Source organism: Nicotiana tomentosiformis, chromosome 11, assembly GCF_000390325.3.
Source record: "Nicotiana tomentosiformis chromosome 11, ASM39032v3, whole genome shotgun sequence".
Classification (NCBI taxonomy): Eukaryota; Viridiplantae; Streptophyta; class Magnoliopsida; order Solanales; family Solanaceae; genus Nicotiana; species Nicotiana tomentosiformis.
In genome coordinates this window covers 84,844,432-84,872,080 of record NC_090822.1, presented here as the reverse complement: position 1 = coordinate 84,872,080, position 27,649 = coordinate 84,844,432, and the positions used below count along the sequence as shown (strand labels likewise).

The window sequence follows — 27,649 nt, the reverse complement described above, 5'->3', positions numbered from 1 at the left end:
AACAAATGGTAAATCTTTATAAATAGTCTAGCAGATGCTAAGAGATTGTTAAATGCTTTGAGCTTTACATGGTAATTTCTTGTTGAAATCTTAGAATCTTAAGAGGGTATGGAACATCAGTTTAGTAATTTGATCCCAAGAGGAAAGAATGATTTGCTAAATCTGGTTGTTCTTATATGGAGTTGAAAAAGAATTTCTATGCTTGTTAATTATGCTGGCTGAGAAAAAGAAAATTTACTTTCGTCTTGGAGACGTAGGTAATTCTGGTTTCTGGTACTTTGGATCCTTTAAATATGGTTCTGCAGGTTATTTTTCCTTCCTTTAATTAACTGAAGGCACGCTTTCACTGCGTATCCCTAATCCCTATGGCTTTACAAACCAAGACACTATTCGCAGAATTCATAGTCTTTACTCTTTTTCGTGATGATTGCTAACAGATTATTAGAAGAGGGCCTGCAGATACACCGTCCTAACTCGATATGTTGGCTAGATTCTTTCTACATTAGCCAGTGGTCAGTGGAAAGGGTACCCATTCAGTGTCAAAACTGGAAATATGTGGTTAGCAATAAAAGCTTCAGAGTATTAGACTTTGTTGAATCTGGACTCCTTTTGAATTATGTCTGCTACCTGCGACATCTTTGCATCAATCCTTCTTTGTAGCCGGGTGATATTGTTGGTTCAAATAGTTTATTGAATTGAATTTAATTTGCAACACCTCTTTGTTCATATATATGCTATATTACAACTCGGTTACGCAGAGTGAAAAATTCCAATATTCTGGTCCAACCTCGGGGTTTGGCTAGAAATACCCAGCCATTCCCTTAGATTTTCCTTGCGAAAATCTTGAATTATCTTATCGCTACACCAGTGTGGTTAATCCATTCTATTCTGGGAGGAAATAATCATATACCTTAGATATTAGGTGGGGATTAAGAACCCGTTTGGCCATGAAAGTTTTTTCACTTTTTTCCGAAATCAGTGTTTGGCCATAAAAATTTTAATTTTCACTCAGATCACTCACAAAAATACAAAAACAACCCAAAATTATTTCAAATATTACTCTAATTTTCAAATACTATTTTCAATTGAAAATTTTTTTCTTTTTTGTTTTTGAGAATTTTACAATTCTTATGTCCAAACGCCCACTAAGTCATTATGGACGCACTGTGAAATTATTGAAAGATAACAATATATATCACTAAGTTTTTGACGGATACTATATTGTGAACTCATAATTTTAAAAGATTGATGGTTCAATGGCAAGAAAATAAAAATTACACCGATCAAATAAAAATCATGCATTCACGGATTCAAGTCAACAGCCGCCAATAGAAGATGTAGTGCATCATTAACTTGTAGATAGGGATTCAAACCCGCTAATTGTTTTGCGATATGCTAATACAGGGTTCTGATAAGAGTAACTCCAGCAAGCTACTTGTGCAGAATATGACTTGAACAATAAGGTATTGGTTGAATGTAAATGAGGACGATAATATCAGTACTTACCTTCAATCTTAAATCTATAGGAACAATTCTACATTCTAAATTCGGTAGCTGTTAAAAGCTAAGAAAATAATAACTATAGTGCCAAGCGGATTGACTAGTGATGAAGCATGGGAGAAAAAACTTGGAGTTTTGAGGTTTGAATCCAATTCCAAATATGGTACAAGCTTACTCGCATTCGTTTAATAGATGACACATGCCTCGTACACTTTTATCAATAGATTATAATTAATTGGTATATATTTTTATTTTAATTTATAACTTTCTAATAATAGATTAGTATGATATGGTATAACACTGAAGCGAGAAATATACGTGGCTGGGCACTTTTTAAAGAATATTTAAGAAAACATTAGTATTGTTTACTTATTACATAAATGGAAGATATTTTTATACTAATAGCATTTAACCATAGGTTTTAAAAAAACGAAGACCCACTAAACGAGGGATCTATTTTGATCCTTATTAATGTATACTTTGTTGCCCCCTCCCCCCCCCCCCCCCACACCTCACATCGTTCTTCCTCTTCTTCTTCTTTTTTGGCTAATTAAGCATCGAGCTTCTTTCTCTTACTACTTTGTTTCTTATTTCTCCCGCCCCTCAATTGTTTCCCTTTGTGCTTGAAAAAAAAGAAAATAAATTGAGTATACTTGTGCCATTTATATAATTAAATATTGCTAATACGTAAATACCAGAATTATTATGTAAATATACTAGAATTATTATGTAAATATATTAGAATTTCTTTCTAAATAAATTCATAAACACGGATGCAATATACATGATACAATTATTATTTGTATAATTAAAATGCTAGAATTATCCCATAAATATTTAATAAAATTATGAATTATTAGTATACCTTTTATATAATTAAATATTAATTATACATGCAATATACTAAGAATCAATTCTGATGGAAGTCATATTCTTGCGATAAATTTAGAATAATTGAAATATAAATGCATTGAAGAACAATTCCACATTTTATAATAATACCATTATTATACCAATTATATAATTAAATAGTGATAAGTAAATATGTAATATAACAGAATTATTCCATAAATATATGTATAATATATATTCCAATTAATACATTAATTATACCATTGTTATTATACCTGCTAAATTCCAAATTCATTAGAGTTATATTGATCTTATTTCCAACGGATTGGTTATACTTCAAATATAAATGAATATTTTAAAGTATTTTCTCGTAATATTTTTTATCTTATTGTTCTTTCTTTTCAATTCTTAGTGGTTGTATATACTAATATACCTATTATATTCAATATATATTATTTTAATATTTGATTATTTTCTCAACTGTTGATTGCTTTATACATGTTTTATCCCAAGTTTATTTATAAATAACTTTTATGAATGGAAAGGAATCATTGAGATCCTAGTTTATTCTCAAGCGTGATATATGGGACGTAGTTAATTAGAAATTGAACCATGTGCGATAATTTAGTAACTGAAAATGTGATTCTTGGTCCAATATTATAGGTTTCTGCTAGGGATGTAGTTAACTAGTTGCCATATCTGTTAATTACTTATTGCTGCTGGAAGTCTGCTAAATTTTCTTAAATATTGCCTAGTAATATTTTTTTCCCGGGTATACATAGGTCGGATTGGTTCAGACCAAACCAAAGCAATTGTGTCGAGTTTTTAAATCTATAAACCAAATCAACAAAAGTTGGGTTTTTCAATCTCAATTTTTTCGATTTTCTCGGGGTTTTGGGGGGTTTTCCCTGTAAAATTTTCATAGCACAAAACATATAATTTTTGCTCCAAATATTTCTTTGATCCTAGTACGATATAACTATAAAAGGTATTACCTAAGAAAATAATACAAAATAATGTGAGATAAGTGATGAAATTGTACTAAATAATCAACAATAAAGATAATTAAAACGCATAAAGCCATAATAAAAATAAACATAATGTAAAAGTACTAAGTCATGCTAAAATAAGTCATAAGTATTAATTAGTACTTCCCCTCCTTTTGTAGTTCTTGAATTTTATAATATACATGGTAGGGGTCCATGTAAAATTCCACATTAAATAATAATAAAATAAAAAATAAAGAAGCATTAATTACATGACTTAACAATAAAAAAAAGAGTAAAATCCACTATTCCCCTTTAACTTTTAAGGGTTGGGAAACAATACCCCACTCATGTTTTGAATGGGAAAGGAACCCCCTTGTGCAATAGTTTTTCGGTGAAATAATTTTTTTAATAAAAATCTTTTCTTTTTTGAATAGATAATTTTTAGAATAACCAATTTCTTTCATTATATCCAAAAGCTCAAGATATGACAAACAATTAGGATCTATATAAGTTATGGAGTTCCTCTTTAGCCTTCATTTTGCATATTTAAGATACAATGTAATGCAAAAACGCCTCCATAATAAATTTTCAAATGTGACATTATCAACTATAATTTTTGTTCAATAAAGATATTTTCAAAATAAGTAAAGTTTAATAATTTTTTTAGTACAATAATTTTAATATACAAAGAAAATATATGAATAAATTAATACTCATAGCAGCAATTCTTTCATCTAATACATATGTTAGAGAATTGACTATTTCAGTGTATTTTCCCCTTCAAATTGAAATGCTAAAGCATCCATGGTAAATGTGCTTTCACCATATTTCTTGAATTTTGTATGCAAGATTTGTTTTCTTTATTGCAGAAATTTTAACAACGGCTTCAATATAATAGAAAAATATCTTAAATATTACAAGCAAAAAAGATGAAATTTAAGTATTGGTTTGGATGAAAAAATATTATACTTCACCTTTGAAAGGATAGAGAGAGAGAGAAAATAATTGTTTTAAAAAAGAAACTCTCACAAAAAAAAATATTGTATAAGGGGTTCCCTTTCCCATTCAAAATGTGAGGGAAGGTATTGTTCCCAACCCTTATAGGTTAAGGGAGTAAAGTGGATTTTACTCATAAAAAAATAAGTTATACATTTTAACTATCTAAATCAATGCAAAACTAAAAAAAAAATATCCAACAATATTATCATTCTTAGTATTGAATTGAATTTCTTTTGTTAGCATTAGTATTGATTTGTGTTTGTTTAAGCTTTATTTGAGTTACTAACATTTATGGGTTATAAAACATATTGGATTATTCATAAATTCTATGTACAAGCTCAAAATAATACATTAAAAAGAGAGAACTATGAAAAAATTTAAGAAATATTTATAAATTACATTACAATAAATATTATTATGTATAAAATATTTTTAAAATTTGTACACATATATTGTCAGATTTGTTTGATTTCGGTTTAACTTTTTTAGTTAAAATCAAAATTAATTATGATCTGGTTTATTTCAAAATCAAACCAAATTATAGCCGATTTTTTTCCGATTTAATTCAAATTATCGATTAAATATAATTTGTAGATTTCGTTTGTACACCCTTACCTACGATATTTGGTGCGAGCTCATCTGTTCCAACTTGCAGGATGGACAAGTCGTCCAATAAATTACCGAGGTCTTTATAGGATACTGCCAATATTTCTAAATAATTAATTAACCAAGTAGTTGGATTAGATTAGAAGATAACACAATTCAACCTCAACTTAATTGAAAAACATTGTGATGTGATAGGTCAGAAAATATCAAAAAATAAATCTATACCAGAACTTTCCCGTAAGTACTGGACTCGTGGTTTAATTTGAGTATCGACATCACTACGCGGTAAACAACATAAATTATTAGTGAAACACCTATAGTTCTTTTTTATTAATTATCCTAACATAATTAATAAATGATTGTTTTGAACGTATACAAAAGTAACTTGATTAACACGTAGGGGTAGGGGCCATAAATATAGGGGGGAGTCAAAACATTCCTAAACAATAGCCCAAAAACATTCTTATTAACCTCTCCCTCAATATTCATCACTAGCTACAAAATCCTATCAAATTAAAGAAATGGCATTGAATCCTAAATTATTTCCTCATGGGATGCCAATGCCATACCTTAACGAATTGTTTGTCTTCGCCAGCGATGTCGTTGACTTTGAGATCGATAATATTCCTCGGTATTCATCATCTCTCTCTCTCTTTTTCCGCTATGTATTCATTGTGCTGACCAAAATGCTGTTTTAGTTTTATAGTTAATGATGTTTGGGTTGACATGATTATTTATTTGGTTTTGCAGTTTAGGAGAAGTACAAGCAAAAGGAACCATCTACTTGTCCAATATCCGGATGGTCTTTGTTGCAAAAAACCCTAGAGACAACTTCATTGCTTTTGATATTCCCTTGGTATGTAGTGATCATCATTCTAGCTTCTAATTGCCTAATTTTGTAGGAAATATATGCTTTTTGATTCGTGTGGGAATGATTTCTGGCCTTAACTCACAATGTTGTTTGTTTGATTCTTTACACTACCTATTTATGTTTGTTTAGATTTATCTGATCTTGCAACACTTTAGGTTAATGACTAATGTCTTTAGGTTCCAGGATAGCCATATGCCCTCTCGTTTAATTATCTCAAAATATTTCATTTTTTTTAAATAACTCCATACTTCAAGTTGTTTACCAGAATCTTGAATGAAGGTTTCAGAGTACCATACATTTGAATTTCCATACTGTGCACGTGCCTATATCTGGTCGATTGTTGTCTCGTAACGTTATCGCTTGTCTTGAATACCCGCATTAAGAGAAGCAAAGAGCATTGTCTATACTATTATTTGTTGGGGTTTCTGTCTTAGACTTGGTGCTGTCAAAGGCTTTCTTGAGGCGCGATTAAGCCCTGTACCTAGGAGAAAATAGGTTGTGCACTTCCCTATCTTAAGTGACGCTTGTAGGCACCAAGGTGTTAAGGTGTGCGCCTCATTGCCCATAGGCTGTCGTGAAGAGGCAACACTAAACATTAAACATTTCACCTAATTGTAATTTTTCCAAATCTTTTTCTTTGTAATTGCTGTTTGGTTTTGCTACATATATATTCTTTTATCTTTTCCATCAATTGCTTTTCTTCATAATCCTGTCTCATTTTTTGCTTTGCGCTTAATGGCCCAATAAATGTACGTATTTTTTTCACTTTTCATGTTTGACAACATTGGACTTGTGATGACTACCGTGAGGTGATGTGAGATGGTTCATAACATTTGGTTCAGATCAATCTTCTCTTAGTCGAATTGTGCTTCACAACTTGCTTATATCTCTGTTCTTGTTGCTGTGCCTGTGTCATACTGTCTAGATTTTGCTATATGCTTTTGACTTGATGAGGTTGATCCGGCATTTAATTAGAGTCAGTAGGTTCAAAGGAGATGAAGTTTTATACATACAAACACACACGGACATGTGTAGACTAAGATCTTCCCAATTATATTGATACAAACTCGTGGCTTATTTTGATGACTGGGGATAGGCAACAAAACTTAGAACCGATAATTGCTTTAGCTGACACAAATTAACTTCATTCTGCAGCTTTTTGTTCATGGTGAAAAATTTAACCAGCCAATATTCTTCTGCAAAAACATTTCTGGATATGTTAATCCGGTAAGTAGAATAGACAAATTTTATTTATTATTGGACAATGCACCCTACTTCAGATGACTGATGCTATAGTCTAATTCAGGTTGTACAAGCGGCTAATGGAAACACGACCCTTCCTCATTCGTTTAAGATTTTGTTCAATGAAGGTGGTTATGAGACTTTCATCCCATTAGTTTTTAAATTAATTGGAAAAGTGAGACGGCGCTACCGACGTTCAAGGGCAAAGCCTCGTGTAGATCCTCATGAAGCAGCACATACACCAGTTGATGAGATGACTAGACATGCGTATGTCACATTGCTTGCTCTTTGTACTATGCACATTGCTTGCTCTTTGTACTATGAAATTATATGATCTCATACAATTCTTATTTTGGTTAATTTTGCAGTTATGTCGACCCGAACGATCCTACATTTATCTACTTGCAGCAGCCTAAGCCAGAGTCTAAATTCAGGCGTTGTTCATACCAGTCACAGTCTGCTGAAACGTCTATATAGCTTTTGCTTCAGGTTAACTGGATAAATGCCAAATTGTGTGCAAGATGCGTCTTTTCGTTGATGCCTTTGGATCTCGCCATAAAGAGAAGAATAGTGAGTTATTTTTGTATGTATATGTTAGTTATACTCCCTCAGGTTCTTAATGAATATATACATATATGCTAGTTTAAGGGGTGTAGTTCCTTGCACTAAATTAATTGTGTAATGAACCATCCTCCCATATCACTGGATTGTTTGGCAGCTGCTATTTAAACCCTGTTGTTTTGGTTTGCTTCTTGCGAGAGAGAGATTGACTAGAGCATGTGTGATGTATATAAATCTTTTATATTGTGAAGATATGAAAATAATTCAGATATCATTGAGTTGACATATGAGATACTTTGAAGAGATTATGGTAGGAACTAAAATCTGTAAAGAATAACTGTGTTACTCCTTATAACAGACTCTTATTAATTATTCAAATAAAAGAGGGGTTTCCTCCAATTGATCTCCTTTCATTTGATCAACATTTCTTAGCTTTATCATTTATATGCAGCACATTTCTGAACTACAACCTCTGCAGTAGCAGTGAAAAGTAGCACAATTATAGCAAGAACAACTAGTTTGTAGCCTTGTGCGCATGCCCATTCCTGTCAGCAAATTGCTTAGCTTCTCTATTTCATCAATTCCTTTAGTAGTAGAAGTATCATCAGCTAAAGGGTTAATGTCACTATTGGCTTCTCTAACGTGAAAGTGAAGTGCCAAAATCATCAACAAGATCACTGCTACCTTTTTTGCCATAGTGTTAAAGTTCACAAGTATATGTGCAAATGAAAACTCCCTGTATGTCAATGTTTGCTGCAAAACATTAGACTACTTAAATATATATTTATAAAACGATCTAAACCTATAAGGTTTGGCCGAATTGTTGCTTATGTGTCCAATGATAGATACCATTCAATCTCTTTAATTTTGCAATTAGACAAGTACAAGCAAGTCATTTGTGTGAGATGTATAGACCCCTCCGTTCACCAATCATGGCATCATAATTAAATTAATTTTTCAACGTGTGTGTATATATGTGCGTATGGATATATTAATACACTCAACTGCACTATAAGTAGGTGAGAATCATCGAATTATATCGTAGAGATAATAATTTAGCAACTCATGAGTAGTCTAATAATGAAGAATGTGCACATATATTTGTGAAATTTGAGAAAGTTACCTAGAAAGATTCTTTGCCCTCTCATTATTGCAAAATAAAGACTAAAACCAACAAAAGGTCTTTGTTTTATATGCTATATACTTTGTAACGAGGGTACTCTTGGGTGATCAAAACGAAAATGCCCTCTCAATAAATATGTGTCTACTTACTGATTATCAAAAGCAAACCCCCAGCAATTTCTAGTCCAAACCCTGGACCATAGTTCTCGCTTGAAAAGCAATAATTCTTCTTCCAATTTCGTACATCGAATTGTATATCAAAGAGTTTGTCTTTTATCAAAGAGATAAAGACACGCAACCTTTCGTCGTTAGAATTTCAGGAGTTAATTACATAAAGAAATGAGACATATTTCAAAGTGGTTCAGACATAGCTCAAATGAAATTCTTGTGTGGTAGAAAAACTGGACAACTCATCATGTAAACTCATGATATGAAGATTACAGATTGGAACCTTATCCTCGTCTATCAGTGTATCATTGTTCATGGCGATAGAAGGAAGGTCCTAACCAATCTACAAAATGGGACTAATATTCAGTCTTGGTTGATTATACCTCTCTGTAGGGAGATGACACCATTAGTTGTGGAGCACATATGACATTTCTTATACTATTGAAATCCAACTTAAGTAGAGCTCCTTGTGCTCTAAAACTATCATCTGTCTGTTTGGAGTTATTCGCAATCAAAGGCAATTATTTATAGTGATAAGATTAGCTGTCTTCTTTAAGTATTTGACTTTCAAAGCACATGAGCTACCCAGTGTCATCTATTTGGGGGATTTGCAATTAATACGTATTTTTAATTTCTATCTCACACTTCAACTTAGTCACTCAATAATCAATTAATTCGTTTTTTCAATTTCTATTTATATTAAGCTAAGCACTAAAGGTCTTGTAAGTCCGCCAAAACCAAGCGTTAGTGGTTCAATTGATGGAACTTCCAAGGACTTTTTAGAACTAACTTTGAGCTGGAACGATCGATTGCAATTAGGTCTTTCAAGAGTTTTGTTAGTTGAAGCAAAATTTACTTAGTCTTTGCCAACTTAAAGAATCGTGTGCTCAGAATGATTATAGGGAAAAAAATGTTCTACTCCTAAATTCAATTGACCATTTGGGTTAAAAACTTCATTTTTGCCGTTAGGAAAAGTAGCTTCCCTACATCCATAAACAAATAAGGTATTCCTCCTGTGATAACCAAGCCCAACAAGAACTACAGCAACCATTAGATATCAGTTCAAAATGAACTTTATTTAACCAAAGTTCGTTGTTTTAACCAAAATATCGGTTAAATACAATTAAATTGTTGTGTTTCCTTCTATAATAATTCTTCAACAATGCACGGATCATAAGAACACCAGCATAAGCAAAATATTTCTTTATACAAATACAAGCTCTTCCACCAAATCATAAGTTCAGCCTCCCATGCGAAATCTATTTAACCAAAATATACTGCTACTATAGCTGCTTCACCAATTTGCCAGGAAAATTTACAGGCTTGTTTTTTACGCGATGTTGGACCTTACGAGCTGTTTTCCTCTTTTACCTCAGCAATCTCTAAAGTTGCTTTTTGTGCAGCTCTTCTTCTGTTTTGAATCTGGTTAACATATTCCGCACCTATAACATGAAACTTGGGGGCCAGTTTACTTGTGTTAGAGACATTAAGTCCTGCCTTCTTCAAAGCCCGCGTCACATGCTTTTCAGCCTTCTGAAAATGAAGAGAGCAGTAGGAAGGAACTGTTGACCTCAATATTGGCTTCCCACAAAGTATGGGCCCCGTCGGCGAACTGCAAAATGAAGCAACAACGCATCATAAATAAGTACTGGATGCCAAAACTAAACCATGCAAACAATTAACTGACAAGATTAATGTGAACTAGTGTGAACATTTGAAGCCTCCTTTTAGGAAGAAATTGGTAGATGCATTTTTCATGCATTTACATTGCATGTTCACACTTAATATGATGTCATGCATGACATTATTAAGGCCATTTCTCTTCTATAAATAGCAAGGGTTTTGTTCATTTGTAAATATCTCTCACTTGCCTTCTTATCTCCTAAGGCATTTGAATCTTCTTTCTTTCTTGTAGTATTTCACTTGTATTTTTGGAGTGAAATAAATTTGAGTTGATTGTGTCCGAGGACTGCAAAAATCAAATTTTGCCGAACCTCGTTAATTTCTGGTGTTCATTTTATTATTGTCTCATTTACTATTTATTAGCTACCTTTAGATATAGTAGTTGTGATTTAATCACTCTCTATATATTCGGCTTCCGCAACAATTGGTATCAGAGCCAAGGTTCTATCTTAGTATGCTCTGTGGTTGCATCATAGTCTGAACTTCCACATCAGAAAAGAATTACTTTGGTGTTCTGTACTATTAGCAAATAAATAGTATCTATAGCAAAATGGGAGATAATAAAAATGAAGAGTCCACATCGGGTGTCAGTAATACGTCGTTGGCATCTTCGCTTATGACAAGAATTATGTCAAATGCGAAATTTGCAGTTGAAATTTTTGACGGGTCAGGACATTTCGGGATGTGGCAAGCTGAGGTTCTTGATGTCCTTTTTCAACAAGGGCTAGATATTGCCATAGAAGAAAATAAACCAGACAACATCGGAGAAGGAGATTGGAAGATTATCAACCGTGTTGCTTGTGGTACCATTCGATCTTACCTCGCAAGAGAACAGAAGTATCCATACACAAAAGAAACTTCTGCAAGTAAATTGTGGAATGCGTTGGAGGATAAATTCTTGAAGAAAAACAGTCAAAATAAACTTTACATGAAAAAAAGACTGTTACGCTTCACATATGTTCCTGGTACTACAATGAATGATCATATCACCAGCTTTAATAAGTTGGCGACAGATTTGCAGAATATGGACGTGACTTTTAGTGATGGAGATATGGCCTTAATGTTATTAAGTTCACTTCCCGATGAGTACGAGCACCCAGAAACTACTCTACTTCATGGGAATGATGAAGTGTCTCTCAAAGAAGTTTGTTCTGCCTTGTACAGCTATGAACAAAGAAAGAGAGAAAAACAAAAGAGTGGAGAAGGAGAAGCACTGGTCGTGAGAGGTCGTTCTCAAAATCATATGAGAACGAAGAAAGGAAGATCCAAGTCAAGATCCAGACCCAGCAAAGATGAATGTGCCTTTTGCCAATAAAAGGGGCATTGGAAGAAAGACTGTCCAAAGTTGAAAAACAAGGCCAAACCTAATAATGGAAAGGCTGTCATGGATTCAAATGTAGCTGATTGTAACGACTCTGATTTCTCGCTAGTTACAACTGAGCCATTCAAACCATATGACATATGGCTGATGGATTCAGCTTGTAGCTATCATATGTGTCCCAACAAAGACTGGTTCGTTGATTTTCAAGAAGGAGAATGTGGAGTTATTCACACAGCAAATAACAATCCTCTTACCGCATATGGTATTGGTTCAATCCGATTAAGGAACCATGATGGATTGATCAGAACATTAACAGATGTTCGATACGTACCGGAATTGAAGAAAAATCTCATTTCTGTAGGAGCCCTAGAGTCAAAGGGGCTCAAAGTCGTTGCAGAAAATGGGGTAATGAGAATATGCTCTGGTGCACTAGTGGTAATGAAGGGAATCCGGCGAAATAATAACATGTACCACTATCGCGGTAGTACAGTTATTGGGACAGCAACAGTGACATCCAGTGATGACAAGGAGGCAGAAGCAACCAAGCTATGGCACATGCGCTTGGGACATGCTGGAGGAAAATCCTTAAAGATTTTATCAGATCAAGGATTGTTAAAAGGAGTAAAGACTTGCAATTTGGAATTTTGTGAGCATTGTGTCAAGGGGAAACAAACAAGGGTTAAATTTGGAAACAGCAATCCGTAATACTAAAAGTATTTTGGATTATGTTCACTCTGATGTTTGGGGTGCTTCCAAAACACCTTCATTAGGTGGAAAACACTATTTTGTAACCTTTATTGATGACTTTTCCCGGAGAGTGTGGATGTATACTATGAAAACCAAAGATGAGGTGCTGGGAATTTTTCTCAAATGGAAGGCGATGATAGAGACTCAAACAGGCAAAAAGATAAAGTGTCTTCGCATAGATAATGGTGGAGAATACAAAAATGATCTTTACAATAAGATTTGTGAAGATGATGGAATTTTGAGACATTTCACCGTCAGAAATACACCACAACAGAATGGAGTGGCAGAACGCATGAACCGGACTTTGCTGGAGAAGGTTCGGTGTATGTTGTCCAATGCTGGCTTGGGCAAAGAATTTTGGGCTGAGGCAATAACATATGCATGCCACCTCATTAATCGTCTACCATCTGCCGCTATTGGAGGCAAGACACCATTTGAAAAATGGTATGGAAAACCTGCTGAAGATTACAATTTTTTACATGTGTTTGGCTCAATTGCATATTATCATGTGAAAGAGTCAAAATTGGATCCGAGGGCAAAGAAAGCTATATTTATGGGGATTACTTCTGGAGTCGAAGGATACCGATTATGGTGTCCAGAGACAAGAAAAGTTATATTCAGCAGAGATGTTACCTTTGATGAATCTGCCATAATAGATAAGGTGACATTTGAAGATGTCAAACAAACTGATGGTGCTTCAAAGCAGGTGGAGTTTGAGGGAAAATTAATTTTCCCAACACAGGGAGAAAACGAGGAAACAATAGAAGATTTTCCCCTTGAAGAAGAGTCAGTGGAAGGGGAGATTCCAACACAGGAACCCCAACAACAACTTGAATCAATAGCAACCAGCAAGCCAAAAAAGAACAATAAAGAAACATGTTCGTCTCATAGAGACGGTAGCTTGTGCAGCCTCAATTGTAGCTGATGGTGTTCCTACCACTTATAAAGACGCAGTCCAAAGTTCAGAAGAAGATAAGTGGCGGATTGCCATGAATGAAGAAATGCAGTCCCTTCATCAGAATTGCACATGGAAATTGGCCAATCTCGCCGAAGGGCAAGAAAGCAATTGGGTACAAATGGGTATTTGCAAAGAAAAAAGGATTTCCTAACCAAGAAGATGTTCGCTACAAAGCAAGATTGGTGGCCAAAGGGTACGCTCAAAAGGAGGGAATTGATTACAATGAGGTGTTTTCTCCGGTCGTTAAACACTCCTCCATTAGAGTTTTGTTTGCTTTGGTAGCACAGTTGAATTTGGAACTAGTTCAGTTAGATGTAAAAACTGCATTTTTACATGGAGACTTGGAAGAGGAAATCTATATGACTCGGCCAGAAGGATTCAAAGTTGCTGAAAAGGAAAATATGGTGTGCAAACTTGAAAAATCGTTGTACGGATTGAAACAATCTTCTAGATAATGGTACAAACGATTTGATAAGTTTATGTTGCGGCAGAAGTACAAAAGAAGCAAATATGATCATTGTGTGTATTTGCGCAAGCTTGAAGATGGATCCTTCATATATCTTCTCCTATACGCTGATGATATGTTGATAGCTTCCAAAAGTCAAGAGGAAATTGAGAAGTTGAAGATTCAACTAAGAAAGGAGTTTGAGATGAAGGATTTAGGTGAGGCGAAGAAAATTCTTGGCATGGAGATAAAAAGAGATAGACATTCAAAGAAACTATATCTATCTCAGAAAGAATACTTGAAGAAAGTAATAGATCGATTTGGCATGAATGAGAACACGAAGTTGGTTAGCACTCCTCTTGCTCCTCACTTTAAGCTTAGTGTTGCTATGTCGCCGAAGAATGAAGCTGAACAAGAGTATATGTCAAGAGTGCCATATGCGAATGCCGTTGGTAGCTTGACGTATGCAATGGTTTGCACAAGACCTGATATTTCACATGCTATCGGAGTTGTAAGCAGGTATATGCATGATCCTGGAAAGGAGCATTGGCAAGCTGTGAAATGGATTCTACGGTATATTTGTAATACTGTAGATGTTGGATTGATTTTTGAGCAGGAAGATAGTCAGTATCTGGTTGGATATTGTGACTCGGATTATGCGGGTGATTTGGACAAGCGTAGATCAACTACTGGTTATGTTTTCACTATTGCAAATGCACCAGTTAGTTGGAAGTCTACTTTGCAGTCAACGGTTGCTTTGTCTACTACTGAGGCAGAGTACATGGCAATTACGGAGGCTGTAAAGGAGGCAATTTGGCTTCAAGGGTTGCTTAGAGATCTTGGTATTGGTCAAGAAAACATCACACTATTTTGTGATAGTCAGAGTGCTATCCAATTAGCAAAGAACCAAGTTTATCATGCAAGGACGAAGCACATTGATGTTCGATATCACTTTGTACGAGATATTATAGAAGAAGGTGGAGTCATGGTGCAGAAAATTCGGACTACAGACAACCCTGCCGATATGCTAACAAAAGTAGTGACTGCGATCAAGTTTCAACATTGTTTGAACTTGATCAACATTGTTGAACTTTGAAGATTGGAGTTGAAGACACAATCAAAATTTATCAGTAAGAGAAAATTGCAAAAATGGAATCTTGCCAAGGTGGAGATTTGTTGAATTTTGACAAGATTAATGTGAACTAGTGTGAACATTTGAAGCCTCCTTTTAGGAAGAAATTGGTAGATGCATTTTTCATGCATTTACATTGCATGTTCACACTTAATATGATGTCATGCATGACATTATTAAGGCCATTTCTCTTCTATAAATAGCAAGGGTTTTGTTCATTTGTAAATATCTCTCACTTGCCTTCTTATCTCCTAAGGCATTTGAATCTTCTTTCTTTCTTGTAGTATTTCACTTGTATTTTTGGAGTGAAATAAATTTGAGTTGATTGTGTCCGAGGACTGCAAAAATCAAATTTTGCCGAACCTCGTTAATTTCTGGTGTTCATTTTATTATTGTCTCATTTACTATTTATTAGCTACCTTAAGATATAGTAGTTGTGATTTAATCTCTCTCTATATATTCGGCTTCCGCAACATTAACAACACACCTAAAGACTATACAAGCAAAGAGGACCATGTCACAGGCTGTTGTCCTATTACACTCCATGACTCACAACACAAGATGTTCCCTATCATACCTCGCGCCATGCCTCAGGGTGCAAGCAACCGCAACACCAGAGCATCGCATGGTCCTAAAGTGCCCAGGAGCCCATTGGCAATGGCACCAATGCCCTGCCGGCAGACCAACTGACTAGCCAGCAATGTTGCGCGGACTCTCCAAAAATGTTGTCGTACCCGTGTCGGATCCTCCAAAAATGCACTACTTTTGGAGGATCCGGCACACACTTGGAGACATTTTTGGAGAGTCCGAGCAACATAGCTAGCCAGTACACACCACCAATTCGAGCAAGCTGTGAGCAAATATATTATGCCACGCATAGCAACAAACTAGCACACGCGTGTCACCTCGAGGCAAGCAACCCGAACAGGCTACTCGCCCAGACTGCTCTAGATCTTGAAGGAGTCTGCTGGTATAGGCCTACCTCCAGCTTTTTTCAAATACTATTGCTTGCACATTATAAAAGGGAGCCTTGGCGTAATTGGTAAAGTTGCTACCATGTGACCAGGAGGTCACGCGTTTGAGCCGTGGAAACACTCTGTAAAAATGCAGGGTAAGGCTGCGTAAAATAAACCCTTGTGGTCCGGCTCTTCTCCGGACCCCGCGCATAGTGGGAGCTTACTGCACCGGGCTGCACTTTATTGCTTGTAAATTATATAGTATAATTCTTCGGCGTAAACATGTCTACTCCTCTACTTGGATTTGTAAAATTGTTTTTTCAAGGAGAATCAAGTAGTCTTCAACTACTCAAAGCAAGTAAAATGAGTTCATTTAACTGTGACTCTAAACTTATACTAATCGCATGTTTGGTAGACGTAGAGCAACCTCTAGCAAAAGTTTTTCTCTCCTCGTACACTTTCCACCAAGCAAATAAACAGCCCCCTGACAACTGTCACACTACATTCCTGCTGCATATATCCATCAAAGGGAACTATTTAGTTTGACAATGGCTGTCTGGATTCTCATCCTGCATTCCAGTAAATGACGGATGGGAACAACAGAGCAGACAACGTATCCAAGAGGGATTCTCCTATTCCAAGCCAAAACAGGACGACAAACAGAACTGTTTAAGGACACGACGATGAAGGCATAATGCGAGGCATTTCGCACAGTTAGAATATTGCGAATACGCTAAAATCCCAAAAGTTGAATAACGGACTTGGGATTTGCCCAGTAACTTCAACAAGAGGTGATTAAGGCTGAGTAATTTAAACTTTTGCAAGAAGATAAGAGTGAGATAAGGGTACAATTCAACCTAAAAAAGAATTTAAATGACTACTGAAGGCGTTAAGGCACTCAAATATTTACAATTTTCCAAGTACAAAGGGAAGAGTTACGAAATCCATTAGGGATGTGAAGATTCTACATGGATTAGAAGACGAAATTCCATCGTGGGGCTCTTCCTAGGCTATAAACAGTCCAATTAATTTCAGATTCTTTTAAAGAGAAGCAATTGCCTCCAAGAAACAATTAATTTACATGTCAATTAATTTCAACTAAGTAAACCCAACATTAGAAGGGTGATGGTCCCTTTAATTACGGGTTAAGGATAATTTCAACGCTTAGGCATGATGTATTTGCCTCCAAGAAACAAAAATGGAAGATATTGATGCCAGAAAACTCAGCACTTTAAGGTGTGGCAGGTAGCTCACTAACTGAATACTTTGGTGCATATGTAAAGCTTGGTGTGCGTGTGTTTTGGTTTTGGGGTGGGGGGTGGGGGGTTTTTGAGGGGGGGGGTTTGGAGGTGAAGGATGTGAGATAAAAGGGAAAGAGAGTGATGAAGTGCAGGGAGCACACTTACTTTAAGTGAAGCGGACAATTCACAAAAATTTAAGGGGGGAAAAAACCAAACATATAGGAGTTTAGTGCATTAGAACAAAAACTCTAATTTCAAAAATGTCCAATATATAATAATGTTGATGTTAATCCAGCTCCTCAAAGTTGAGATTCAAAGAACCAACTGATTCTCGCTTGGATCACTTTGCACATCATCGTTTGACGCGCATGGTTTCACCCATGAAGCGATAACCCTAGCTACTGCTACACATCATTTCATCAATTTTAGCAAAGCAAAGGCGTTTAATAAACCGACAATAGATATCAACAAAGAGTAAAAGGTTGCTTTTATTGGGTCTTTTTACGGAATCTTTGGACCTCCTGGCAAGTGTTTGGTCCTCATTTTTCCCCTGGGTATCCTAATGGGATTGCCATGAAGCCGTCAATGAATCAGTGTCTCCTATTAAGAAAAAGAAAGAAATCAGCGGCTCCTTCTATTGCAAAGCATGAGTTGCTGGACTTGCTACTTGAGGAGAGTTCTTTGTTTGGTTTCATTGGAGTTTAAATCACTAAACTTTCCCCGCAGGAAAGAATACCTTCCTGATCTTGTCAATTCTGTTTGGCAAGAACTGCACTGAAACATGGTCCTTTAATATGGTTGTGAGGATTGCACCAAGAGAGCCTCATTCTACTCAAAGAATCTGGGAATTGAACAACTTGGTTACAAGTAAAGGATCCATATATGGGGAACCAGCTAAAAGTGCAAGGAGTCTGTATCAAAGAGTAGCACCAAATAAAAAGAAAGACAGATAATTTAAATTGGAGAATGGCAATTCTGGGCAAAATTGAGATATGAATATTAATCTGCATGACAAGAAAAAATTGACCACCTGCTAAGGGAACTGGAGAGAAATCAGGCGTGCATTGGCTGAATTATAAATTTCTTGCACCATATAGAGATGCCATCATGTCCCCGAGGAAATGGGAAGGCCTCGGGGTGAAAAACTTGAGAATGTTCAACAAGGCACAGCTAGGAAAATGGTTATAGAGATTTAAGACTGAGGAACATGCTTTATGGAGGGTTGTGACCTCAAAAAAATGTGGGACTGTGAAGGGGATGAAGGACTCAAAATCATGCAACCCTTCGGTTGAGGACTATTGAGAAACACCAATCTTTACAGGTGTACACTATGAAGAAACATCATGGATTGCGCAGACTTAGTGGCAATGTTACATATAGTGTATCGGATGACAGCAGAATTAGTTTTTAGGGTCACGGGTGGTTGGAGAAAACACGTAGAGGATCATTTTCCACAACATATATACAGTACTGAGCCAGAGATGAGAGAGATGGAATTCAGTAAATATGCAGGACACGAGACAGACAAGTTCACTCGATTTGAGGCTCAGAAGTATCATGCGTTCTGAGGCTCAGAAGAACCTATAGATTGGAGGTAGCTGGATTCCAACTGAAATGCTCTACAGGCAGAATGCAAGATATGCTAACCAGCATATCTTGTGAAGACGGGATCGAGAGAGGTGGACTCTTTTCAATGAAGCTATACTACAGCAAAATTTTGCTAAGAGAGGACTCGGGCTTCCTGCACTTATGGATCTTGATTCTTAGGGCGCCAATGGCTGGTAACAAGGAGAATGATATTGACGGCTGAGAACTTGAGGCAGAGGAGGCTCAACTATGCTAGTCGGTGCTTCATGAGTAGTGCAGCTGCTTGGGCAGAGTGGACCTCCTGTTGCATTTCCATGTGGCACCGACTGTGGTCTGTGCTATTAAACTAGTTTGGAGTATAATGGACATTATTGGGCATGGTGAAGATGCCTACACAACTCTGCCACTGGAAGAAGGAAAGCTTATGTAGGGCACAAGACATTATCCATCTACCTCTCCGAGAATAAAATAGGAGAGCTTTTAAAGGAATAGAGAATGACTTTGTTTTCATATATGAGAAATCTCTCGTGGTCTTACCCGACTCCAGTTGCCCCACGGGTTCGAAACTCCGGGCATTATAGATCACCTCAAATGGGCCAGAATCATATCAAAATATTGGCCAAACTCAGAAATCAAGACGGGCTACAGATTTCCGAGTAAGAAACAACCTGGGGCAGATATTTTACCCCACTACTGAGATCCAAAGAATAAGTGAGAGGGAAGATAAGACAATAAACAAGACTGAACGAAAGGAGATGCCTAATGATGGAAAACAATGCATCAGAAGGAGTAAGCTTCACCAGAAGAAGTAAGCTTCAAACTTAGCAAACGTCCCCTTTTCTTAAGAGGAATAGTATAAGTTAGAACATTTTATTAGTGAAGGTAGAGAAGGTCAGAAGCGTAGATGAAAATTGAAATCACCCGAAAGAGCAATTTACAGAATTAGGAAAGCAAACCTGAACTAACGGAGTCACTGAGAAGGGGTTGCGAAGTTCCCAAATTTCTTTCTGATAAGAGGTCCAAAGACAACAGCTAAGGAATTTAATCATCCTAGCGAAAGGGACTTAAAGAATATCAGGAGTTCATTCTTTGTTTCCTCTATTTCCACAGATGGAAGTGACATGGGAAGTACACAGCAGTCTGACTCTAACACTGTGAAATAGAGATATGAATATATTGTTTTTTATGCTAGGCCTCTTTTGAGTCAAACACGTTAACCCGGATGAAAGAGGATCAAAAGTCTGACTTGGAATGAAGGATAGATAAAGCCTTTGGAAAGCTTTTTTTTAATCGTTAAATCCTTTGGAAAGTTTTAGGGCATCGACATGGAAAATGAGGAGAGAACTAGAGGCTGTTCTGTAAAATTTAACGCAGGAAGATGAAGGCAGGAAGAAAGCAATCAAGCTAAAAATTAGAATCTAATTGAGAAGAATGGAAACAAACATAAATTATGACAAGCACAAGAAGAAAGAGTTAGCAATTATAACTATTGAGTGGTGTGTTCATGAGGGCCTTACCAGTTTTTTGCGTCTTTTCTGTTTTTTGTTATCATTCGTCCAAGCGTCTTGGATTCTAATATTCAGTCTTTCTTGCTATCGAAATCAAAAAAAAAAAGAAAAAGAAAGATAAATTGCATCCAATAGGATTTACCTGTGTGTACCAACTTGGTGCTTTTTGTATTAAAAGATTAAATCGCATTAACTCTAATAAAAATATATCACCAGGTCCAATTGGTTGGTAGCTTTCTGAAGCATAAATGAGATACATAAAGTCAGCAGATAATATAACGAGAAAGGCTCACGCCAAATTTCACGTGCTTCACTCCAGGGACCCCCCCCCCCCGAGGGTGCTGGGGGCTTTCAATCTCAAAGGCTTCAGACTTGGAATGAGTTGTATTACGTGGTAAATCCATATAAATTTCATTTTGAGGAAAGGTGCATCTAAAAAGTTAGAGTTATGGTGATGGCTAATAGATAGAAAATGGTAATTCGACCTCTCAATTGAAATGTCAAAATGCCTTCTCATTGGGAGAAAGATTTTAAATGAGCATTGCTAGCACATGAAATAATGAAAGTTAATTAAACGGAAGAGGTAGCACAACGCGTAACGTGGCGCAGGTGTACATCACGAGTTCAAATGTTGGCTAGTGAACCAAGTATTTCTTATTTAAGCGGAGAAGGACATAGGGAGACCCATTTTCCATCGTGTTTTGAAGCTGGAAAAGTTGGAAATCTCTCCATTATCAAGAAATAATGATCACCACAGTTGAGAGTTTCTCCTTTATTTACTAAAAAGCATGGGGGCTATGTTGCTCGATCTCTCCGAAAATGTTGATGGGTGCATGTCTGATCCTCCAAAAGTAGTGGATTTCTGGAGGATCCGACACGTGTGTGGCAGCTGTTTTAGACCGTCCGCACAACATAGCATGAAGGTTAGTTTTTAGGATTCAATTTAGTGCAGATTTGAGGTTGAATTTGGCGGAATTTATGGGTTTAAATAATTAATGATGGTTAATATCATATGGAAGGTTTAAGCATAAATGGGCCGGAACAAAATGAATAACAAGTAGTATCACCTGAAAAGAAGGAAAAGATAAATCCTACGAATCATAACTAGATCCAATAGGCATTACACCATGACATTAGAAAGTTAGAATTGCAGTACACAATTCAAAACAAAGCATAGTTGCTGAGGGAGTGAACTCCAATGATCAAAAAACATTAAACTGGTAAACAAGCACCACATGACCTAATCCACCTTAAAAGGATTTCAGAACATAAGTGAAGCCAACTACCTATAGTGCGTTTACTTTACCTTCCAACCTTCCAGAACCAAAATTACCCTCGCACACAAATTTTTGCTTCCTAGGTACGAGAGCAATCTTTGCACAAGAGTAGAATATTTCAGTAAAAGCTCACAAAATATTCCAGAAAAATAGAGAACCTTGATAAAACAGAAAATAATCACTACTTTACACTAATTATGTAAGCTGCCAAACATCTCATCTTCAATAAAATAGTTCTGAAAATGGTGCTTGAACCTTGGACTACCCACGTTAGCAAACCTAATCTGTTAATTCTCATTCATTTTCTTGTGCAAGGTATGAGATCCAAAAAGTCAAATGTAAGTCGTAGTAGACTCTTCCTAATTGTAATTGTTTTTTTTTGTTTTGGTCCACTTGGAAAGAGAGCAACAACAGATGCTTTAAAGACGTTAAAGTGCATATACTGCAATTGGGTGCATTAGGCCTTTATATTGTAGTGTAAGGCTCATATCCTAAACAAGTCAAAGACATTTGGACCTATTCGAACTTCTTTCATCGCAGTGACTAAACTTCAATTTGGCTCACATTGCTTTAGTTTCCCCCCTCTTGTCCCTATGTATGTGCATGTGTGTGGATGCGTACATCATTAGTCCATCTCATTCCCAATATTGTCTATAGTTTATGCAACATCTTGGACCCTGCCTCTTGGTTTAAAATTATTATTTTTTCTAAGGTAATGATTTATTAACCAAGTACCAAGATGGTACCAAAAGGTTACACAAGACTGCTGGGCATATCCATATAGTCAGTTAGAACATCTCCCTAGCTACTCCAGAAAATCCATATATTGGTCTATATAATCAATGAAGCTACTTTTACACCAATAAAGAAATGCTGTAACTTGTTTTTTACTCTAAGAGATATGTTTTTTTGCCCATCGAAACAAGCACTATTTCACTCTAGCCAAACAAGCACTTAGTTTTAATTTTTTTTATTTTTACTTTACCAATCACCCAAGAAAAGGAAAAAAGAACACTCATCCTGCACCTTTTACAAACTTTAAAAGGCTTATGTCACCAAATCCCATTGCGATAGGTTAAAGCGACTACAAGGAGATTTCTATTCGGATGGAAACAGCAAAGGGTACATGATTTATCAAAGTTCATGGGCAAATTCCCTGGTCCTATTTTATTTCAATAATTCAGGTTGTTAACTTTAAGATAGCTCTTCTGGATAATTTGGCTTGGAGATATAGCATGGAAGAAACCAGATAGTGACACTAAGTGATCACCTGCTAATATGAAGCAGATATCAAAGATGGATCAGTGCTGTTGGCACTGATACTAAAAAAAGGATGTGTTAATGGTGCCTCTACTGGTCCCTATGAAAAGGCATGATGAAAGGATGGGAACTTCATAAAGCAGCAGTTTAAAGGTAGGGTAGAGATGCAGGTTAAAGTTCTGGGATGATCATTGGAGCAAAGAAACTCCCGTTAGAAACAATCTGCCATTGCTGCTACAGTAACAAATGAAGCCAACAGAATTGAAACCAGGTGAATTCGAGAACGGAATGGTGAAAGGAAACCATCTTCACAGAATCCTTTCAACACATGGAGACAACCATTTTTTTAAGAATAACAACATGGAGACAACTTGAAAGCAGTGAATATAGCACTGACAAGATTACTTTTTAATGAAAGATTATATGCTGCTATAATGTGGATTCTGGAACTGAAGGAAGACATTTCTTTTAAGGCTAAGGCGCTAAGCTAAAAATAGAGTAGAGAATTTGATCGCAGTCCAGCTTAATTTTTTGAGAGATCACTTGAGTGTTCGCATACACCTTCTAATTGTAGAATAGGCGATTCAGGATATCCTAGGGCTTCAGTACTTGAAGTTTGAGCAAATAGAAGTAGAAGGAACTCCCAATAACATTGATATGTAGTGCAAATCTGTCTAGGCGGCAGAGGACAATATATATTGAGGCTACCGTGGACAAATGGCTCTTTAAAGGTTGTGTCTTTGTGGAACAAATAGATTGAATATATCGATTATGGGAATAAGATGAGACAAATGGAGGAAGAACGTGCATACGTGAAGTAAGGAGCATCATTGGCATGTGTTAGCCCTCCATGGAAGCAGGTTAGAGACAAAGATGAGAACTGAAAAGCATGCTAATAGATGCAAGCATTTCACGACAACGGCAATTCGGTGAATCATTTTGAACAAAAAGTTCTGATTGCTTCTTAAATGGAAATAATAAAAGAGAGTTGACAAGCATCGATTCATAAGCACGCCAAAATTATCTGAACTGGGCTCACACATAATAGTAAAAGACACGATCACCAAACAGAATAATTTTCTTTTAATTAAGACACTACCAAAGCCGACCCCTATAACTTAGGATTGAGGCATAGATGATATATTGATTAATGAAAGCCATAACCAAACAGATTAATCAGTAAATGAACACAATATGCACGTGCAAGAACGACATTAGCCTACTTATACTAACTTACAAGTCATAACGTGGTAATTTGCAGCTCCGGATAGAGTGTAGGCAACCAATTTTACTCACTACAACAACAACTACGTTTCAGTCCCAAACAAGTTGTGAGTTCATGATGAACTAATCTCACTCACTAAAGGTATCATTTTCAAAAATATCAGCAAATTACCAAAAAATAGTTAGATTCTACATTAGTAAAACTCCTATTGAGTAAAAAGATAAAGATTTTCTTTATTAGTAAGTAAAAAAATTATTAGATCCAGATTAGGTTAAGCAATAAAACATAAAATTAGGGGCATGAATTCTGCTTCAGAAACAATTCAGGAAGGACACATCACTGTGAATTACTCTCCAAGCAACGTATTTCTTGCGTTCATATCTTAATAAGCGCAACCAGCCATCAATTAGTTGGTATAAAAATTACTCCACAAAAGAAGAGACTATCTTTTTCCACTGTCAGCAGATTTCGCCTAGTAATCATACTCAGGCTAACTAAATAACAAGTAGTACTACATATTCCTTGAATTAATAGGTTTAACAAGTAGCAGTGCTATATATTCTAGGGCATGATAAGTTCAACCTACCTATTCGGAGAGACACAGACATATAAAGCTTAGAAATATGTTTATGGTAAATGTGTAAAATGCAAAAACATAATCTGTCAAACACAAAGTAGAAAAGAATAAAAGGCAAACCTTTTGATGGCATAATTGCAAGCCTTGTAGAGCTTCTGCTTGGAGTCCGACAATATATGCATATGACAAAACCTCGTAAGTGCCATTGCCTTCGACTTGCAGCCATGAACCCCACACGTATTGCTATTAACTGCATTATTGCCATTGTTGTTCTCTCCAGTTCCCCCTAGAGTGCCGCCATCCTTAGTCTTATCTTCGTCTTCTTGAAAAGCGCTCGTTCCATACTTCCAGCAATATTCCCTGTGCTTAAGCTTCACTTCTTCCATTAACGCCCAGTAACAGTCTCTGTATATACGTTGTAGTTGCTTCGTTCGCCGGTGCCGCCGTTTGAGAACTTCCATTTTATGCAAGTACTTGGACTTGCCCAAAATTATGTCCTCCTCGCATCCGTCAATTTTGATCGGCGTTGAAGAGGAGGGATGGCCGGCGGAATTGGCGCCTGTCGAGGAATTCGGGTCGGGCATATCGGAGTCTACTACGGAAGAGAGACGGGAATTGGTTGCTCTGTTGAGATTGTTGGCGTTCTTTAGGTCAATTCTGTTAGGGTTAAGGTTGGGATTGGGGTTTCCTTGACGGTGATTGGCGGTGGAAGCGACGGCGACGGCAGTGGAGGCGGAGGCGGAGGCGGAGGCGGAGGCAGGGGCAGGGGCAGGGGCGGTGGACTGAGGGGTCGCAGGGGGCATCTTCTGCGGACAGTGGGGTTATGATTTTGACAGCTTGTGGTTGATTTTGCAATCAGTTCGACGAATTTAACTATCGAAGTGCATAAAAATACAGTACAACGCCGCAAATCATTCTTTTTTAAAGGAAAAGGATTTTGTAATTTGAAAAAAAAAAAAAAATTATTACTATAAAATTATAGCAATATAAGCCAATAAATATAGATAAAATTTTTCTTCTATCAAGTTGTATTCAAGTCTATCTTATTGATGTCTTTTGTAGAATTAGAAATACCGTATATATAGTGTACAATTTACTTGAGAGTTACAAGATATTAAATGAATGTAATAACATATTCATGTATATCCAAAATGATTCATGGATGAGTTGTTGGACATTCACAAATTCAATGTATTCATAACACTCCCCCTTAAATATTCATAGATAATGTGACTCGTTAAAACCTTACTAAAAAAAGCCTAGTGAAGGAAAAAGAGTACACATATCTTGTAATACGCATTGAGTGATGCCTCATTAAAAACCTTACTAGGAAAACCCAATTGGGACAAAACTTTGGTTAAGGAAAAAAGAGTACAGCGCATATTATACTCCCCCTGATGAAAATTTTATTTGATATCTCGGAGACGACGCATTCCAATCTTATGTCTCAGCTTTTCAAATGTTATGTTGGCAATGCCTTAGTGAATAAATCTGCTAGATTGTCGCTTGAACGGATTTGTTGAATATCTATCTCACCATTTTGCTGAAGATCGTGTGTGAAAAAGAACTTTGGTGAAATATGCTTTGTTCTGCCTCCTTTGATATATCCTACTTTAAGTTGAGCTATGCAAGCTCCATTATCTTCATACAATGTCGTTGGAATCTTCGTTTTTAAAGAAAGACCACACAGTTGTTGAATATGTTGAGTCACGGATCTCAACCATACACACTCTTGACTAGCCTCATGAATAGTTATTATCCCTGCATGATTAGAAGATGTAGCAGCTAAAGTTTGTTTTGTTGAACGCCATGAAATAGTTGTACCTCCACAAGTAAATAGATAGCCTGTTTGAGATCAGGTTTTATATGGATTAGACAAATAACCTGCATCTGTATAACTAACCATTTGTGAATCGAATTCATAAGAATAAAATAATCTCATATTAATAGTTTCTTGGAGGTATCTAAAAATATGCTTAACACCATTCCAGTGTCTTGTTGTTGGAAAGGAACTAAATCTTGCTAATAAACTTACTGCAGAAGTTATATCTGGTCGAGTATTATTTACAAGATACATTAGTGCCCCAATTGCACTAAGATATGGAGTTTCATCACCAAGAAGCTCTCCATCATTTTTCTGAGGTCGAAATGGATCTTTATTTATATCAAGTGATCTCACAACCATCGGGGTACTCAATGGATGTGTTTTATCCATATAAAAATACTTTAGGATATTTTCGGTATAAGTTGATTGATAGACAAAAATTTCATCTTTCATATGCTCAATTTGTAGACCAGGACAAAATTTTGTTTTTCCAATATCTTTTATTTCAAACTCTTTCTTCAAACAGTTTACTGTTTTTGGAAGCTCCCCAGGAGTTCCAATGATATTTAGATCATCAACATACACAACAATTATAACAAATTCAGGTTCAGGCCTTCTTATAAATACACAAGGACAAATTGAATCATTTTTATACCCTTCTTTCAGCAAATACTCACTCAGGCGATTATACCACATTCGCCCTGATTGTTTCAATCCATATAAGGATTTTTAAAACTTTATTGAACAAGTTTTCCAAAAACTTTTATTAGTTTCAGGAACTTTAAGCCCTTCGGGAATTTTCATATAAATTTTGTTGTCTAATGTGCCATACAAGTAGGCTGTGACAACATCCATCAAACGCATATCAAGTTTTTTATGGACTGCCAAATTTATAAGATACCTGAAAGTGATTGCATCTACCACATGAGAATATGTCTCCATATAATCAATGCAAAATCTTTGCGAAAATCCTTGTGCCACAAGTCGTGCTTTATAT

The 27,649-nt window shown here is 36.1% G+C and overlaps 2 protein-coding genes across 3 annotated transcripts; one reads left to right on the top strand and one right to left on the bottom strand.

The window, feature by feature from the left end:
* The first annotated feature begins 5,357 nt into the window (after positions 1 to 5,357).
* On the top strand, positions 5,358 to 7,905 carry LOC104091235 (UPF0664 stress-induced protein C29B12.11c-like). Its single transcript, XM_009596518.4, has 5 exons — positions 5,358 to 5,577; positions 5,697 to 5,802; positions 6,973 to 7,044; positions 7,124 to 7,326; positions 7,428 to 7,905. The coding sequence occupies exons 1-5, from the start codon at positions 5,468 to 5,470 to the stop codon at positions 7,534 to 7,536; spliced, it is 600 nt and encodes a 199-aa protein (XP_009594813.1). The 5' UTR covers positions 5,358 to 5,467; the 3' UTR covers positions 7,537 to 7,905.
* Positions 7,906 to 9,967: 2,062 nt separating this feature from the next.
* On the bottom strand, positions 9,968 to 25,742 carry LOC104088507 (uncharacterized). Of its 2 annotated transcripts, XM_070187898.1 has the most exons (3): positions 25,584 to 25,742; positions 24,948 to 25,553; positions 9,968 to 10,522 (listed from the first exon to the last, which is right to left on the bottom strand). In XM_070187898.1, exons 1-3 carry the CDS (start codon positions 25,628 to 25,630, stop codon positions 10,258 to 10,260), a joined length of 918 nt encoding a protein of 305 aa, XP_070043999.1. In that variant the 5' UTR covers positions 25,631 to 25,742; the 3' UTR covers positions 9,968 to 10,257. The 2 variants fall into 2 exon arrangements, with proteins under 2 accessions (XP_070043999.1, XP_070043998.1); XM_070187897.1 differs by having other exon boundaries at positions 24,948 to 25,726.
* Positions 25,743 to 27,649: the final 1,907 nt, after the last annotated feature.

Coding starts and splice junctions, on each gene's coding strand:
- LOC104091235 (XM_009596518.4), top strand. CDS start 5,468: ATGGCATTGAATCCTAAATTATTTCCTCATGGGATGCCAATGCCATAC. Junction 5,803..6,972: donor TTGCTTTTGATATTCCCTTG/GTATGTAGTGAT, acceptor TTCATTCTGCAG/CTTTTTGTTCATGGTGAAAA. Junction 7,327..7,427: donor GATGAGATGACTAGACATGC/GTATGTCACATT, acceptor TTAATTTTGCAG/TTATGTCGACCCGAACGATC.
- LOC104088507 (XM_070187897.1), bottom strand. CDS start 25,630: ATGCCCCCTGCGACCCCTCAGTCCACCGCCCCTGCCCCTGCCCCTGCC. Junction 10,523..24,947: donor TGCAATTATGCCATCAAAAG/GTTTGCCTTTTA, acceptor TTCATTTTGCAG/TTCGCCGACGGGGCCCATAC.